Source organism: Peromyscus leucopus, chromosome X (assembly GCF_004664715.2).
Source record: "Peromyscus leucopus breed LL Stock chromosome X, UCI_PerLeu_2.1, whole genome shotgun sequence".
Lineage (NCBI taxonomy): Eukaryota > Metazoa > Chordata > Mammalia > Rodentia > Cricetidae > Peromyscus > Peromyscus leucopus.
The window spans coordinates 15,947,280-15,960,602 of NC_051083.1; the positions used below are offsets into that span (position 1 = coordinate 15,947,280).

Below are 13,323 nucleotides of genomic sequence, written 5' to 3' on the forward strand. Positions count from 1 at the left end.
GACAGAGACAGGCAAAGAGTTTCTCCAAGCCAAGAACTGCTAATCCCGCCCTTTTGTTTAACAGAAAGGGACACCGCCCAGAGTGAATGGGCACAACTTCCTTAACTCCATACAGCCAGGCATTAATCTTATTAGAACCTGTTTTCCTTAGGTCTTGGGGTCAGGATGAGGTCAAGATTGACCTGGGCATGCTTCTCTGTTCACATTCACATTTGGAGCTAAGCCCCTTAATGCCCTATAAGTGCGCCTTAGGGAAAAAATGGGCTCTTCTTGGGGAGTTTGAGGTTTCATTAGCCTAGGAATAGAATTGAATGCCCACAACTGCAGCGTAGTTTCCGTAGAGAACCGTGCTGCACAAGCCCTTTGTGTTGGTACAGAGAGCAATACAGATCTTTGTCAAGGTCATTTTTTTTAAACGTTCGTTCTTAGCCTTCGTCTAGTTTAAGTGAACACTTAATATCAGCCGAGGTCACCTTCTTTGCAGGGTCTAGACTGGTGGGGAATTAAGCAGGCTAATCGGTTAATGATAAACCAAATGCCCACAGCTAGCCCTTAGGGGGTCGATAAGGCATCTCAGTGAGTGCTCCTAGGTGACACAGTCATTACCTACAAAAGCTCCTGGCTGGTCCCTGAGGCTAAGGAAGGCTGGGAATTCTTTCAGATCCTTTAAGAGATAGGAAAAAAGGAACCTCGGCCTAATTTTTCAACTGTAACTAGGGTCACACTAGTATTTAGACTAGAGGAACCGCAGGGGCGAGCTCTTTGGCCGAGAAAGGGCTAGCCTCTTCCCTTGCCTTATCTTTTCCATCTTGGTTCTCAAGGATTACAAACTAGACATTAGGAAGCGATTTCTTGGAAATTGAGAAATTCTTGCGCCTGGAACGTCTTGAACGTTCCAGAGCTGAAATGGCAATTGACCTGAAACGGGCACCCGCGAACCCTCCGTGCGCCGACGTGCTCCAGCGCCCCGCGCCCCTCAACCCTGGGGCTCCTCCTCGCGATGCTCTGGCTCACTCCTCCCGGTCCCCGCCCCGCTCCCGCTCTCCGATTGGAGGAACTCAGCCGCTGGCCCGCCCCGGGATTTAAAGGGCCCGCTCCGCTGCGCCGCCCTGGGAGCCACTGCTGGTCCCGGCCTTGCGGCCTGCGGGGGAGGCTGCCCGGAGGAGGTGGCGACGGTGGCAGCATTGCGCGTCCCCGGCCCCCAGGACCACGGCTTCCTTTCTGCCAGGTAGGTCTCCAGTAGTGTGCGCGCGGCTCCCACGTTCCCATCCTTAAGCTGGCCTCCGGGGCGCGGATCTGTACCTCCTGTCCTGGGACCTCGTCCGCATCACCTATAGGACTACCTCCCTGCTATGTCCCCTGCAACACTTCCACTTTCCTGCAGTCCCTCGACCAGGTCAGGGCTTTGTTGGCGGCTTTTCGCTGAGTGGGGTGAGATGAAGCTCACGGAGGATACATCCATACAAGGAGAGATGCACACGGCCCCTAAGTGTCACAGACTCCCCCCTTTCTGCTTTCCACACTGAGTGACTACCTTGGAAATCAAGGAGCCCACTTCTTCTGACCCATTTGATATATAGGTCTAGAATTCATACCATTCTATCATCAATGGACCGGACTGTTCACAGCGTTCAAGATACACAGGTCCTTCATCCCCTGCGGGTCACAGTGCATCCCCAACACCCACTGATAGCACAGTTGGTGGCTCAGCCTGATGTACCTGATTCACCCCCTCCCCCAAGCCTTCCAATATCACGCTGGGGCTTTGGCAGCCCCAAGCTGAAGTCCTGAGTGCTCAACTCCAAACCTGGATTGTGAGCAGCCCCACGGACATCTTACTCCCTCTGTGTCCTCCCTTTGGCAGATCCATCTGTCCATCCATTTGTGTGGGTCCACAATGGCCACCTTCAGCCGCCAGGAATTTTTCCAGCAGCTACTGCAGGGCTGTCTCCTGCCTACTGTCCAACAGGGCCTTGACCAGATCTGGCTGCTCCTTACCATCTGCTTCGCCTGCCGCCTCCTTTGGAGGCTGGGTAAGTGCCTGCCATGCTGTTCCACCACATCAGATTGTATCTTATCTGCCACATTCATGGATACCAAGCTATATGTTACCCTGCCACATCCTAACATGGCACATCCTGCCATGCCAAACCAGACCCCCACAGGTCCAGCCCCACCACATCCCGTTACACTAAGTGCCTTTCCACCACAACACATCCTTTCTGTACAGCCACCACCTCCAGCCACACTATGCCAAGCCACATCCTGTGAAACCAAAACATGACCTTCAGCATTCCTCACGCTGGGATTGTGGGAGCCTCAACTGTCTAAATTCTAAGGTTATCAATCAGATGCTGGAATGCTGATGTTACAAGTATCAGATCCCAAAGTATCATAGTTACAAGGTTTGAAGAGCCTGCCAAGTTGAAATTTTCACATGCTGGGCTTCCAAAATGTGGACACTATGAATTTCTATAATCAGGACATGATGAAATTTCTGGGTTCTTAGATGCTATAGTTTTCACAATCATAGCAAGTCAATATCCAAATGAGAAAGTTCCGAATCCCCGGGATTCCTCTAGGTACAGAGATTTCTGAAAACCACAGATTCTCCTCATTGTTTTTCCTTTTCATCGTAAGTGACTGTTTTCTTTTTCCAGTTTTATTATTTGGGTACATATCAAAGCTACTGACAAGTTGAAAGAATAGTAAGTAGCGCACGCAGGCACACACACACACACACACACACACACACACACACACACACACACAATCAATCAGCAGGTTCTCCAGAGCTCATATTTTGCCACAACAGCTTGCTCTGTCTTCCTACCTGTCCACCCAGCTGTCATCTTCTGAATCATTCAATGACCTGATGGTAGCATGACATTTCACCCCAAGTCCTTCAGTATATGCTCCCTAAGAACAAAAACACACCCTGCCCCCCCCCCAGCCGTAGCTTCAACCATCATCCCCGCCCCTGCAAAATTTCAATCTGGATGCAATACCGTCCAACATCAATTGAGTTTCTCTTTCAGGGTCTCTGAAATGCCCTTAGCAGATGTTCCTTTTTAAATCCAGACCTTGCCATACTTGCTAGCTCTCCAGTGCCAGCATTGGGTCCCCTTCAACGCCATCACATTCTAGGTCTTTGCCCAGGCTGGGCCCTATTGCCCGAGTCCTCCTTCCTTTCCTGCCAGCCCACCAACCTCCCGCGTCTTGTTTTTCCTCCCTGTCTCTGTTTCTCTCTCCCTCCCCCCCTAAGGGCTACCGTCTTACCTGAAGCATGCAAGCACCGTGGCAGGTGGCTTCTTCAGCCTCTACCACTTCTTCCAGCTGCACATGGTTTGGGTCGTGCTGCTGAGCCTCCTGTGCTACCTCGTGCTGTTCCTCTGCCGACACTCCTCCCACCGAGGCGTCTTCCTCTCCATCACCATCCTCATCTACCTGCTCATGGGGTAGGGGTGTGCATCCTCACCCTCACCCTGAAGGCAGGCGGGTCCCCCCCCCCAGGTCGTGATGAAGGGGTCTAAGATAGGATGGCATGGGATTCTAAGGAGAAAGAGAGGCGTCAGGGGGCATCATTCTACAGAGAGAGACCAAAGAGAGAGAGTGACGAGGGTTCCCGAAGGAGGAGGGCTGAACATTTGTCCTTTCGGGAGGCTGTACAGGACGGGTTGATCAGGGGCTTCCCCTGGAGGAGGGAGGCCTGGGGATGTTTTTCCTTAGTGTGTAATATGGGTCAGGAAGGAAGAACCCCTTCAATACCTTGGTGCCCCCTCTGTAGTGTCCAAAGCCCTAGGAGGCATAGGGCCAAGACCATCACCTTTTTTTTCCCTCAGTGAGATGCACATGGTGGACACCGTGACATGGCACAAGATGCGAGGTGGGTAGCTCCGCTCCCCTTCCCCTCCTCGTCTCCTCAGAGCCCCCGCCCTGATGCTTTCCTCCCTGACGTTCCCCTTCATAAACCACACGCAGTGCAGGTCTCCCTCTCCCCTGGCATCTGTGTCTCTGTATCTCTTTCTGCGTATCATTGTGTCTCCCTTTCCTGTCAACTCACACCTGGTACACCTTATCTTTCATTGTGACATGCTTTCTCGTCCATACACTTGACCATGGGCCCCACACATAGGGGCCCAGATGATCGTGGCCATGAAGGCGGTGTCTCTGGGCTTCGACCTGGACCGGGGCGAGGTGGGTGCAGTGCCCTCACCCGTGGAGTTCATGGGCTACCTCTACTTTGTGGGCACCATCGTCTTTGGGCCCTGGATATCCTTCCACAGCTACCTACAGGCTGTCCAAGGCCGCCCACTGGTGAGCTCCTGGGTGACCAGGTGGGCAGGGACTGTGGGAGCCGTCATGGGGCAGTGTTCATGGATCCTTGATCCCACAGAGCCGCCGATGGCTGAAGAAGGTGGCCCGGAGCCTGGCGCTGGCCCTGCTGTGCCTTGTACTGTCCACTTGTGTGGGCCCCTACCTCTTCCCTTACTTCATCCCCCTCGACGGTGATCGACTCCTTCGCAAGTGAGCACAGCCTTCAAGGCCCCTGTGTAGCAGTGAGGAGGTTGGGGAGGAGCCTGGGGTCTTCCCAATTCTGAGCCTGTCTCTTAATGCTTCTGTCTGTCTTCTGTTACTACAGCAAGAAACGCAAAGCCAGGTAAATGAGGGCAGATGCTGAGGGCAAGTGGGATGATCAGGGCTGGGCCAGAGCCTTGGACCATTTGGTGCCAGACATCCGAATCTGACTGACCATCTACCCCATTACTGCACAGAGACCAAGTGTCTGTCTGTGGATGTCTGTGTGACCAAGAATGGCTCAGTGACTCCGTGTATGGCTGACACTCCAACACTACTGTGTCTGGATGTCCTTCTGTTGTACCAATAGAAACAAGCTATGTGACTGTAATGGAGAGTGGCAAGTGTGTATTAGTCGATGACTCTGAACTGTCTGGGACTCCAGATACCAGGGTTGAATTGTTTGCCTGTGGCCACTGACTCCATGAGTGTGGAACTGAGAATCCTGACTGGCTGGCTGTGCATTGTCAGTGGTGGGGCTTGTGTGGCTGTCACTGGCTAGGATAAACCTGGGTCGGTGATTCTGCCTTATCCGTAACTCTGGCCTGCCTGTCCAGTATGCAGCGTGCATGCTTGCCATTGACCCTACCAGTCTGTCTGCCCTCCCAGACTGCTTGGTGCCATCTGCCTAAAGGATTATGACAAGCTATGTGCCTGTTTCGCCAGGACTCTATCTGGCTGCTTGCTAGCCATTTGATTGTGTGACTCGCTACCCTTCCTCAGTGGCTCCTGGTTATGTCTGATCCTGAATGAGACTCCAAAAAGTGGCCGGGCGTGGTGGCGCACACCTTTTTAGTCCCAGCACTTGGGAGGCAGAGCCAGGCGGATCTCTGTGAGTTCAAGACCAGCCTGGGCTACCAAGTGAGTTCCAGGAAAGGCACAAACTACACAGAGAAACCCTGTCTCGAAAACAAAAAAAAAAGAGAGTGAGAAAGTCTCAAAAAAATGAAGTCACTTGACCAGTGTCCCTGAATTAAAGAGCCGAACACAAAGCCCAGGCCTAACTGAAGTGCCTATGTGTTTTGCAATGCAGGACACTATTCTGCTTTTGACATTGTCTGTGAATTTGACAGTGTATGTGTGCATAGCGGGCATTTAACTGTCTCTGTGTCTCACTAAGGTTTTATTTTATTGTCTTATAAGGTGACTAAATCTGGTTAGAGAGCTGAGAGGCTGAGAACATTTTTGCCTGGCTGTGTGGCCATTTTAGTGTGCAGGGCCATGTCATATGCCAGCTCATGCATTCATTTGAGCCACGTGAAATCAATCAATCACCTGACCATGTATGTGTGTGACCATCAGAGTCTGCCTCTTTTGCTACCATGTTTCTGTCTTATCTATGAAGACCTCGGGCCAACTTCCAGGGCCTCTCTGACTCTCTTTTCTCTCTTCTCTGCTGCATTCCTGACCCTGGGGGCCCTAGGGGCACCATGGTAAGGTGAGTCCACAAAGCCGGGATGCTGAAACATGGAGGGGAGGGTGTCGTGTCGGAGCCTGGATGTAATCCCTCTCTTCCTGGCCCTCACAGGTGGCTACGAGCCTACGAGAGTGCTGTCTCCTTCCACTTCAGCAACTATTTTGTGGGCTTTCTGTCTGAGGCCACAGCCACATTGGCCGGGGCTGGCTTCACGGAGGAGAAGGACCACTTGGAATGGTGGGGAGGGCTTTGGGGCCCCTTCTCCCACAGGGTGCTGCCTGGTGGAAGTGTAGGGTGGTGGGAGGTGCTCCTGGGAAGGGACCAGTCTAGACAAAAGCATAGCCACCAGATAGCTTGACATGCCAACTGTAATAGAAGGTCTGTTTTGCCCACAGGGACCTGACAGTCTCTAGACCACTGAATGTGGAGTTGCCCCGGTCCATGGTGGAAGTTGTCACAAGCTGGAACCTGCCCATGTCTTATTGGTTAAATAACTGTGAGTCCCCAAGTCACCACTCCAGAAAAGTTGGTAACCCAGACCCTTTCATACATCTGTACAGCAAGCATTTACTGAGCAACTACTGTGTGATGGGCACTGAAGACAGAGCAGGGGCTGTTAGTGTACCCCAGTTTGTAGAAGGCTTGCCTAGCATTCATGAAGCCCAAGGTTTTGATCCCCAGCACCACACAAAAACTGGGTGTGTGGTACCTGCCTGTAATCCCAGGAGGCTGGAGGATTGGAAGTTCAAGGTCATCATCCTCAGCTACATAGAGCTGTTTTAGGTCAACCTTGGATATATGAGATCCTGTCTCAAAACAAGGTATATTAGGAACAACAACAACAAAAACAAAAAAACCCACGACACTTGCTAATCTGGTAAAGCTGGCAGTTCGGAGGGTGGATAATTAGGAAAAAAACATGCAGTAAGTCAAGTAGTGTTAAATGCCCAAGTAAATAGTAATAACGATGTTGAAACAGGAAGGAATAGGGAGTGGTCTGGAAATTTTAAGTAATTTATCCAGGGCAAGTTTCACCTGACACTTTAGCAAAGATCTAAGGAAAGTGAAGGAGCAAGGAATGCAGATATGTGGGGGAGGAATGGGACAGATGGCGGGAACAGCGGTGCAAAGGCCCTGAGGTGGGAGTTGGCCTGGCGTGTATGACAAACAGCAAGGAAGTTGCTGGAGGAGTGGGAATGTGACTCCATGGTAGGACATGTGCAAGCCTCTGAGCTGCATCCCCAGAACTGCAAGAACAAAGGTCATTAGGCAGTCTCAGTGAGCAAGGTGGGGGAGTGGTAGGACGTGAGATCAGAGAGATCTCAAGAGGCTCCCGGACCGGACCGTTGAGAAGCCTTTGGCTTTTTCTCTGAGACACAGTCTCTGTGGGCAGGGCTGGGATCAGAGGAGAGTCATTTGGGTTGGAACTGGATCCCTGTGGCTAGATGAAGGAAAGGGGGGGAAGTAGGGTGATAGCAGTGAGGGGGCCACTGTAGCCGCTCACATCAGCAACAGTGGTGGCAACAGAGCACATGGGGAGAGCTGGGATTCTGGCATATTCTGAAGGAAGAACTGACAGGATTTGCTGAGTGTGGGTGTGTTGGGAAGGTAGAATTTTCCCCTAAGGCCCTGCAGGGAGGGAGGGTTGGCACTGACTAACCTTGGAAGTCTGGCTGATGCAGGACGGAAGGAAGACTGGCAGTTACTTTTCAGACTTGGGACAGTTGAGGACATCAGCAAGACTTTATCCCAGGAGCCCCAACAGATTACGGTTATCATCGTACCTGTCACTCCCTGGTAGGGCTAGTGGAAGTTCCTGGCAATCTGGACCTGTATCTCTCTTACCTGCAGATGTTTTCAAGAACGCTCTCCGCCTGGGGACCTTCTCAGCCGTGCTGGTCACCTATGCCGCCAGTGCCCTCCTGCATGTGAGCAAGACAGACCTGGATTGAGGGAAGCTGGGCTGGGGGGGGGGTAATCAGAGCCTCCTTTCCACTCTCACTGTCCCCTTCCGCGGCTGTCCAGGGCTTCAGTTTCCACCTGGCTGCTGTACTGCTGTCCCTGGCATTTATCACCTATGTGGAACACGGTGAGTGCAGAGCCCCGTACAGGACAGGCGGAAGGTCCATGGGAGGCTGGACCCCGTCCGTGTTCCCGAAGGCTAACCTCACTGCCTACCATTCCACCTTGTCCAGTCCTCCGAAAGCGCTTGGCTCAAATCCTCAGTGCCTGCATCTTGTCGAAGCGATGCCTGCCAGACTGTTCACATCGGCATCGCTTGGTGAGACTTCATCATGGGTAACCTTGTCCTCAACACTGCCCTTCCAAAATGTCACTTCTGTCTCCATCTTGTATCTGTCTCCGGGTGCCCAGCCTCCTCTTCTGGTGCCTGAGCCATCCCTAAAACCTCGCCTCTATTCACTGGCATCTGTTTCTCTAACAGGCATTTATTGAGCACCTGCTGTATACACACCTGGCATTCGTTCCCCCACTGAACATTTATTGAGCACCTGCTGGTTCTAGGTGCTGGAGACAAAGTGGTGAACAAAGCAGGCCAAAGCCCTGGCCCCGTGGGACAAAGATTTTAAGTGGGGAGACAGTAAAGTCAGTTAAGGCTAATACTAGTTTGTCAGGGTGTGAGTAGCGCTTAGCATAAGGGAAATGGGATGGGAATTATGGCGGTGGTTTCTCTTTTCATCGGGAAGATCAGGAAAGCCTCCATGGGTGAGGCAACTTGTGAGTTCTTTAAGTAAAGGAGGAAAGGGAGGGGAGCATCTCAGGCGAAGGGGATGCCCAGTGTAAAGTCCCATGCCAACATGGGAATCTTGGATCAACTGTGAGGAGGCCAGTGTGGCTTGAGCAGAGAGGGATGGGGAGAGGGCAAGACGGGCCCTGTAGGTCAGGGCGGGATTTGTTTCAGTTTTGTTGTTGTTTTCATTCTGTTTGCCATAAGAAATGCAGACAACCTCATATTTGTCTCCCACCCGGCAACGATGCTCATCACCATAACCCCTGGCCCCATCATTCTTGCTCCTCTGCCTGAACGCTCGCTCGCATCTCCCCCAACCTGGACGCCCTCGTGGTTACCAACACCCTCGTCCTTGGATACCTCTGAGCTCCCATAAGAGGCTCCTTGAACCATCTCTTTCCTATCTCGGGGTACCCTGGGCATCCTCATTCCCGGGACCCATAGTGCCTTGTGTCCCCCCTGGGCTTCCCTGCACAGGTGGTGGTGGGGGACAGTGGGCAGGTCCAGCTGCCAAATATATTCATCTGTCCCCCACAGGGCCTGGGGGTACGAGCCTTAAACTTGCTCTTTGGGGCCCTGGCTATCTTCCACCTGGCCTACCTGGGCTCCCTGTTTGATGTCGATGTGGACGACACCACAGAGGAGCAGGTGAGGCGGGGCCCTGGGCTGGGAGGTGGACCAGGGATGGTAGTTGGGAGAACACTGAAGACCAAGGCCAAGTGTTTTAGCTTGTACAAATGCCTTGCTCCATCTTTCCCATTGACCCTCAAATTGAGTCACACTGCTGCCTCTTTGCTTTGAGTAAACTGCCATATTTACTTATTTACCCTCTAAAATTCATTCTTTTGAGATAGAATACAAAATCCAGGCTTTTCTCTCTTTTTTTATTTTTATTTTTTTTAACTGTTAGGAATTGAACCCAGGTCCTCCCTCATGTTATTTACACCTCCTAGCCCCAAGTTTTATTTTTGTTTGTAGCTTTGTTTGCGACATGGTTTCGTGTATTTTAGGCTGGCCTCAAACTCACTGTTTACCTCCTAAGGGCTGGGATCACAGGCATGCATCACCACACCCAGTTTTATGGGCTGCTAGAGATCAAACTAAGGGCTTGATACAAGACGTGTAAGCACTCTACTATGTTACACACCCCAGCCCTAGGGGTGTGCGTGCCTCTGTGTGTCTGTGTGTGTGTGTGTGTGAGAGAGAGAGAGAGAGACGGAGACAGAGACAGAGAGAGACAGAGGGGGGCAGTTGGTGGAGAGAGACTCATGTAGCCCAGGAGAGACAGAGACACTCATGTAGCCCAGGCTAGCCTCGAGTTCATTATTAGCCAAAGATAACTTTGAACTTCGTATCATCCTGCACCCACCTCCTGTGTGCTAGATTATACACATGTACCTTCAGGCCCAGTTCATGCTGGGGATGGAGTCCAGGGCTTCCTGTGTGCTATCAATTGAGCTACAGCCCTCGCCCTGGATTCTGCTTTAAAATTCATATTCCTTGGAATGATGATGCACACCTACAGGTGCCAGCTACTTGGGACGCTGAGGCAGGAGTGTCATGTGAGTCCAGGAATGTTGCCACCTGGACAACATAATTGAGACCCTACTTTAAAAAATTCACCTTAAAATGTCTATACTTTTTTTTGGAGCCAGGGTCTTTACATAGCTCTGGAACTCCCGATATAGATCAGGCTGACCTTGAACTCACAGAGATCCACCTGCCTCTGCCTCCTGAGTGCTGGGATTAAAGGTATGTGCCACCACACCCAGCTCTATGCTATTTTTATTTGTGTCAAGTATACAAATTCCAGGTATATTCATTTTACAATTGAGAACAATTTGAAAATTAATTCATATGGTTTTTGAAGAATCTAAATTTTGCTTTTCTTTTAGTTAAGTTTTAATTTTTCTCACTTTTTTTCTTTCTTTTGAGATAGGATGTCTCTGTTCCCAAGGCTAGTTTCAAACTCCACATCCTGTCTTAGCCTCTCTAGTAGTTAGATTTTTAAATTCTTTTGTTGTTGTTTTCAAAACAGGGTTTCTCTGTGTAACCCTGGCTGTCCTAGAACTTGCTCTGTAGACCAAGCTAGCCTTGAACAATTTTTTTAAATTATTTTTTTAACATTTATTTAATTATGTATTTTACGTGTATGGTATTTTGTCTGCATGTACCCATACCGGAAGAGAGCATCAGGTCCCATGGGACTGCAGTTACAGAAGACTGAGCTACCATCTGAGTGCTGGAAGAGCAGCCAGTGTTCCTAACTGCCGAGCCATCTCTCCAGCCCATAGTTTTAAGTTCTTAACCGAAAATAAATTTTCATGTTTTTTTCCTAATTAAAAACATTTTAAAATTTTCATTCAAATTGAGTGTAGAAAATCTTGGGTTTGCAGCCTGGCATGGTGGTGCACACCTTTAGTTCCAGCACTCAGGAGGCGGACACTGTGAGTTCAAGGCCAGCCTGGTCTCAATCTCATAGTGAGATCCAGGCCAGCCAGGGTTACACAGAGAAACCTTGTCTTAAAAAAAAAAAGCCAGGAGGTGGTGGTGCATGCCTTGAATCCCAGCACTCAGGAGGCAGAGGCAGGTGATCTCAGTGCATTCCAGGCCAGCCTGGGCTACAGAGTGAGTTCCAGGACAGGCACCAAAACTACACAGAGAAACCCTGTCTCGAAAACCCAAAGGGGAAAAACCAATCTGGGTCTATTTGGTTCTGTTTTCTTTTTGTTGTTTCATTCCTGGATTCTGTGTTAGTCCAGGCTGGCTTGAAACTTGTTTCTCAAATCTCAGCCTTCCTACGTGCCAAGATTACATGTGTCACTAGGCAGTGGTGGCACACGCCTTTAATCCCAGCACTTGGGAGGTAGAGGCTGGGGGATCTCTGTGAGTTCGAGGCCAGCCTGGTTGATCTACACAGTGAGTTCCAGGAGGACAGCCAGGGCTACACAGAGAAACTCTGTCTGGAAAAGAAAAAGATTACATATATCAGCCATCATGCCCACTTTGGCTTCTTTTTAGATAAAAAAGATCCTCCTATCTCCAGCCTCCCAAATACATGAGATTACAAGGCGTGCACCACCATGCCAGGCTTTCTTTAAGGGACAGGTGTGGTGATACATGTTATTATTCCCAGCACTCAGGAGGCAGAGGCAGGTGAATTTCTATGAGTCTGAGGCCAGCCTGGTCTACAGAGTGAGTTCAAGGCTAGCCAGGGCTATGTAGAGAGACCCCCCCATCTAAAAAAAACCAACTAAACAAAAAATACTTTAGGGCCAGAACTGTAGATCCCTCAGTTGGTAGAGCCCTTTTGTACCATGCTTGGAATGTGATCCTTGGCACTCAAAAACAAACAAAAAAGTAAGCATTGTGGATATTCACTGCAAAATGCATAAGCAATCATTTCAATTCATTTTTAAACTGTCTTGCTCAAAGCATATCAAACATACACACAATTTATTTTAAGTTCTTTCCTCCAGGTTTTTTTCCCCCCAGAGACAGGGCTTCTCTGTATAACAGTCCTGGCTGTCCTAGAACTCACTCCGTAGACCAGGCTGACCTTGAATTCAGAGATCAGCTTGCCTCTGCTTCCTGAGTGCTGGGATCAAAGGCGTGTGCCACCGCCCCTGACTTCCCCTAGATTTTAAGTACACAGTGTTTTTTCATTCTTTTTTTTTTCCATTGCAAGAGTTTGACATGGTTTACTTTGTCCCTTATTGGTACACACTCAGGTTTCCAATGGTTTCATATTGCAAACGACTTAGATGACAAGTATAACCCACCACATCCAGCACATCATCTTGTTTTTAAAATGACTTTTTGTTGCTGCAGGAAATCAAAACCCAGGGCCTCCTGCATGTAAACACACACCTTCCCATCAAGCTATACACTCAGCCCCTTAAAATGACCTTTAAAGAATAATAATAATAATAATATAAAAAGCTATACTGGTTAACCTTCATAAGTACTTCGATCCTTCTGGTCACTTAGGGATACAAGGAAGTACCAAACATCCCTGGGCAAAGGATAGGTTTCTCTGAGAGAATCTGCCCTCCTTGAATTTCAGAACCATGACCTCTTTCTCTCCTACAGGGCTACGGCATGGCATACACTGTCCACAAGTGGTCAGAGCTCAGCTGGGCCAGTCACTGGGTCACTTTTGGATGCTGGATCTTCTACCGTCTCATAGGCTGAGGCATATGACCCTCATAATCCCCTTCAAGACCCCTCCTTAGGGTACCATCCCTGACGGGTGATGAGGGAAGACCCTTTCTCAACTCCTTGACCCCTCTCCATTCTTGAGCCCCAACACCCCTACACACAACACACAACAAACAAACACAGCCTTTCCATGCCTGTCAATCCCCACCCCAGCACCAGGCGGGAAGGGGGTGGTCCTCGTTGGGGTCTAGGAGTGGTGGATACTTGGGGAAGCAGAGAGGAGCAGATCTAGGGCCTCCCCGCCTGCCTTCTCCCTTTTTATATGCAGTTTGTTATTGTCAAATAAAAGTAGAAAGACACAATAGACTCGTTCTTCACTGACCAAAGGGAAAGAGAAGGAAGCGCAGAAGGTACACTA

At 50.1% G+C, this 13,323-nt stretch overlaps 1 protein-coding gene across 8 annotated transcripts; it reads left to right on the plus strand.

Moving 5' to 3' along the window:
- Positions 1-1,081: 1,081 nt before the first annotated feature.
- Porcn (porcupine O-acyltransferase) lies at positions 1,082-13,269 on the plus strand. Of its 8 annotated transcripts, none has more exons than XR_005089921.1 (15): positions 1,082-1,228; positions 1,865-2,033; positions 3,266-3,458; positions 3,843-3,886; positions 4,136-4,317; positions 4,397-4,527; positions 4,643-4,660; positions 6,002-6,016; positions 6,107-6,232; positions 6,391-6,491; positions 7,847-7,923; positions 8,021-8,084; positions 8,191-8,276; positions 8,439-9,154; positions 9,282-9,373. XR_005089921.1 is itself a non-coding variant. In XM_028881397.2 (15 exons), the coding sequence occupies exons 2-15, from the start codon at positions 1,898-1,900 to the stop codon at positions 12,936-12,938; spliced, it is 1,386 nt and encodes a 461-aa protein (XP_028737230.1). In that variant the 5' UTR covers positions 1,082-1,228; positions 1,865-1,897; the 3' UTR covers positions 12,939-13,269. The 8 variants fall into 8 exon arrangements, 7 of the variants coding, with proteins under 7 accessions (XP_028737230.1, XP_037054727.1, XP_037054728.1 ...); XM_028881397.2 differs by lacking the exon at positions 8,439-9,154 and adding an exon at positions 12,837-13,269 and having other exon boundaries at positions 9,282-9,392; XM_037198832.1 differs by lacking the exon at positions 8,439-9,154 and adding an exon at positions 10,931-11,182 and having other exon boundaries at positions 9,282-9,392.
- The last annotated feature ends 54 nt before the right edge of the window (positions 13,270-13,323 follow it).

What these genes read in the sequence shown, in the direction of transcription:
- Porcn (XM_028881397.2), top strand. Translation starts at nt 1,898, where the DNA reads ATGGCCACCTTCAGCCGCCAGGAATTTTTCCAGCAGCTACTGCAGGGC. An exon ending in CCGCCTCCTTTGGAGGCTGG is followed by an intron (nt 2,034 to 3,265) that starts GTAAGTGCCTGC and finishes TCCCCCCCTAAG; the next exon opens with GGCTACCGTCTTACCTGAAG. An exon ending in CTCATCTACCTGCTCATGGG is followed by an intron (nt 3,459 to 3,842) that starts GTAGGGGTGTGC and finishes TTTTTCCCTCAG; the next exon opens with TGAGATGCACATGGTGGACA.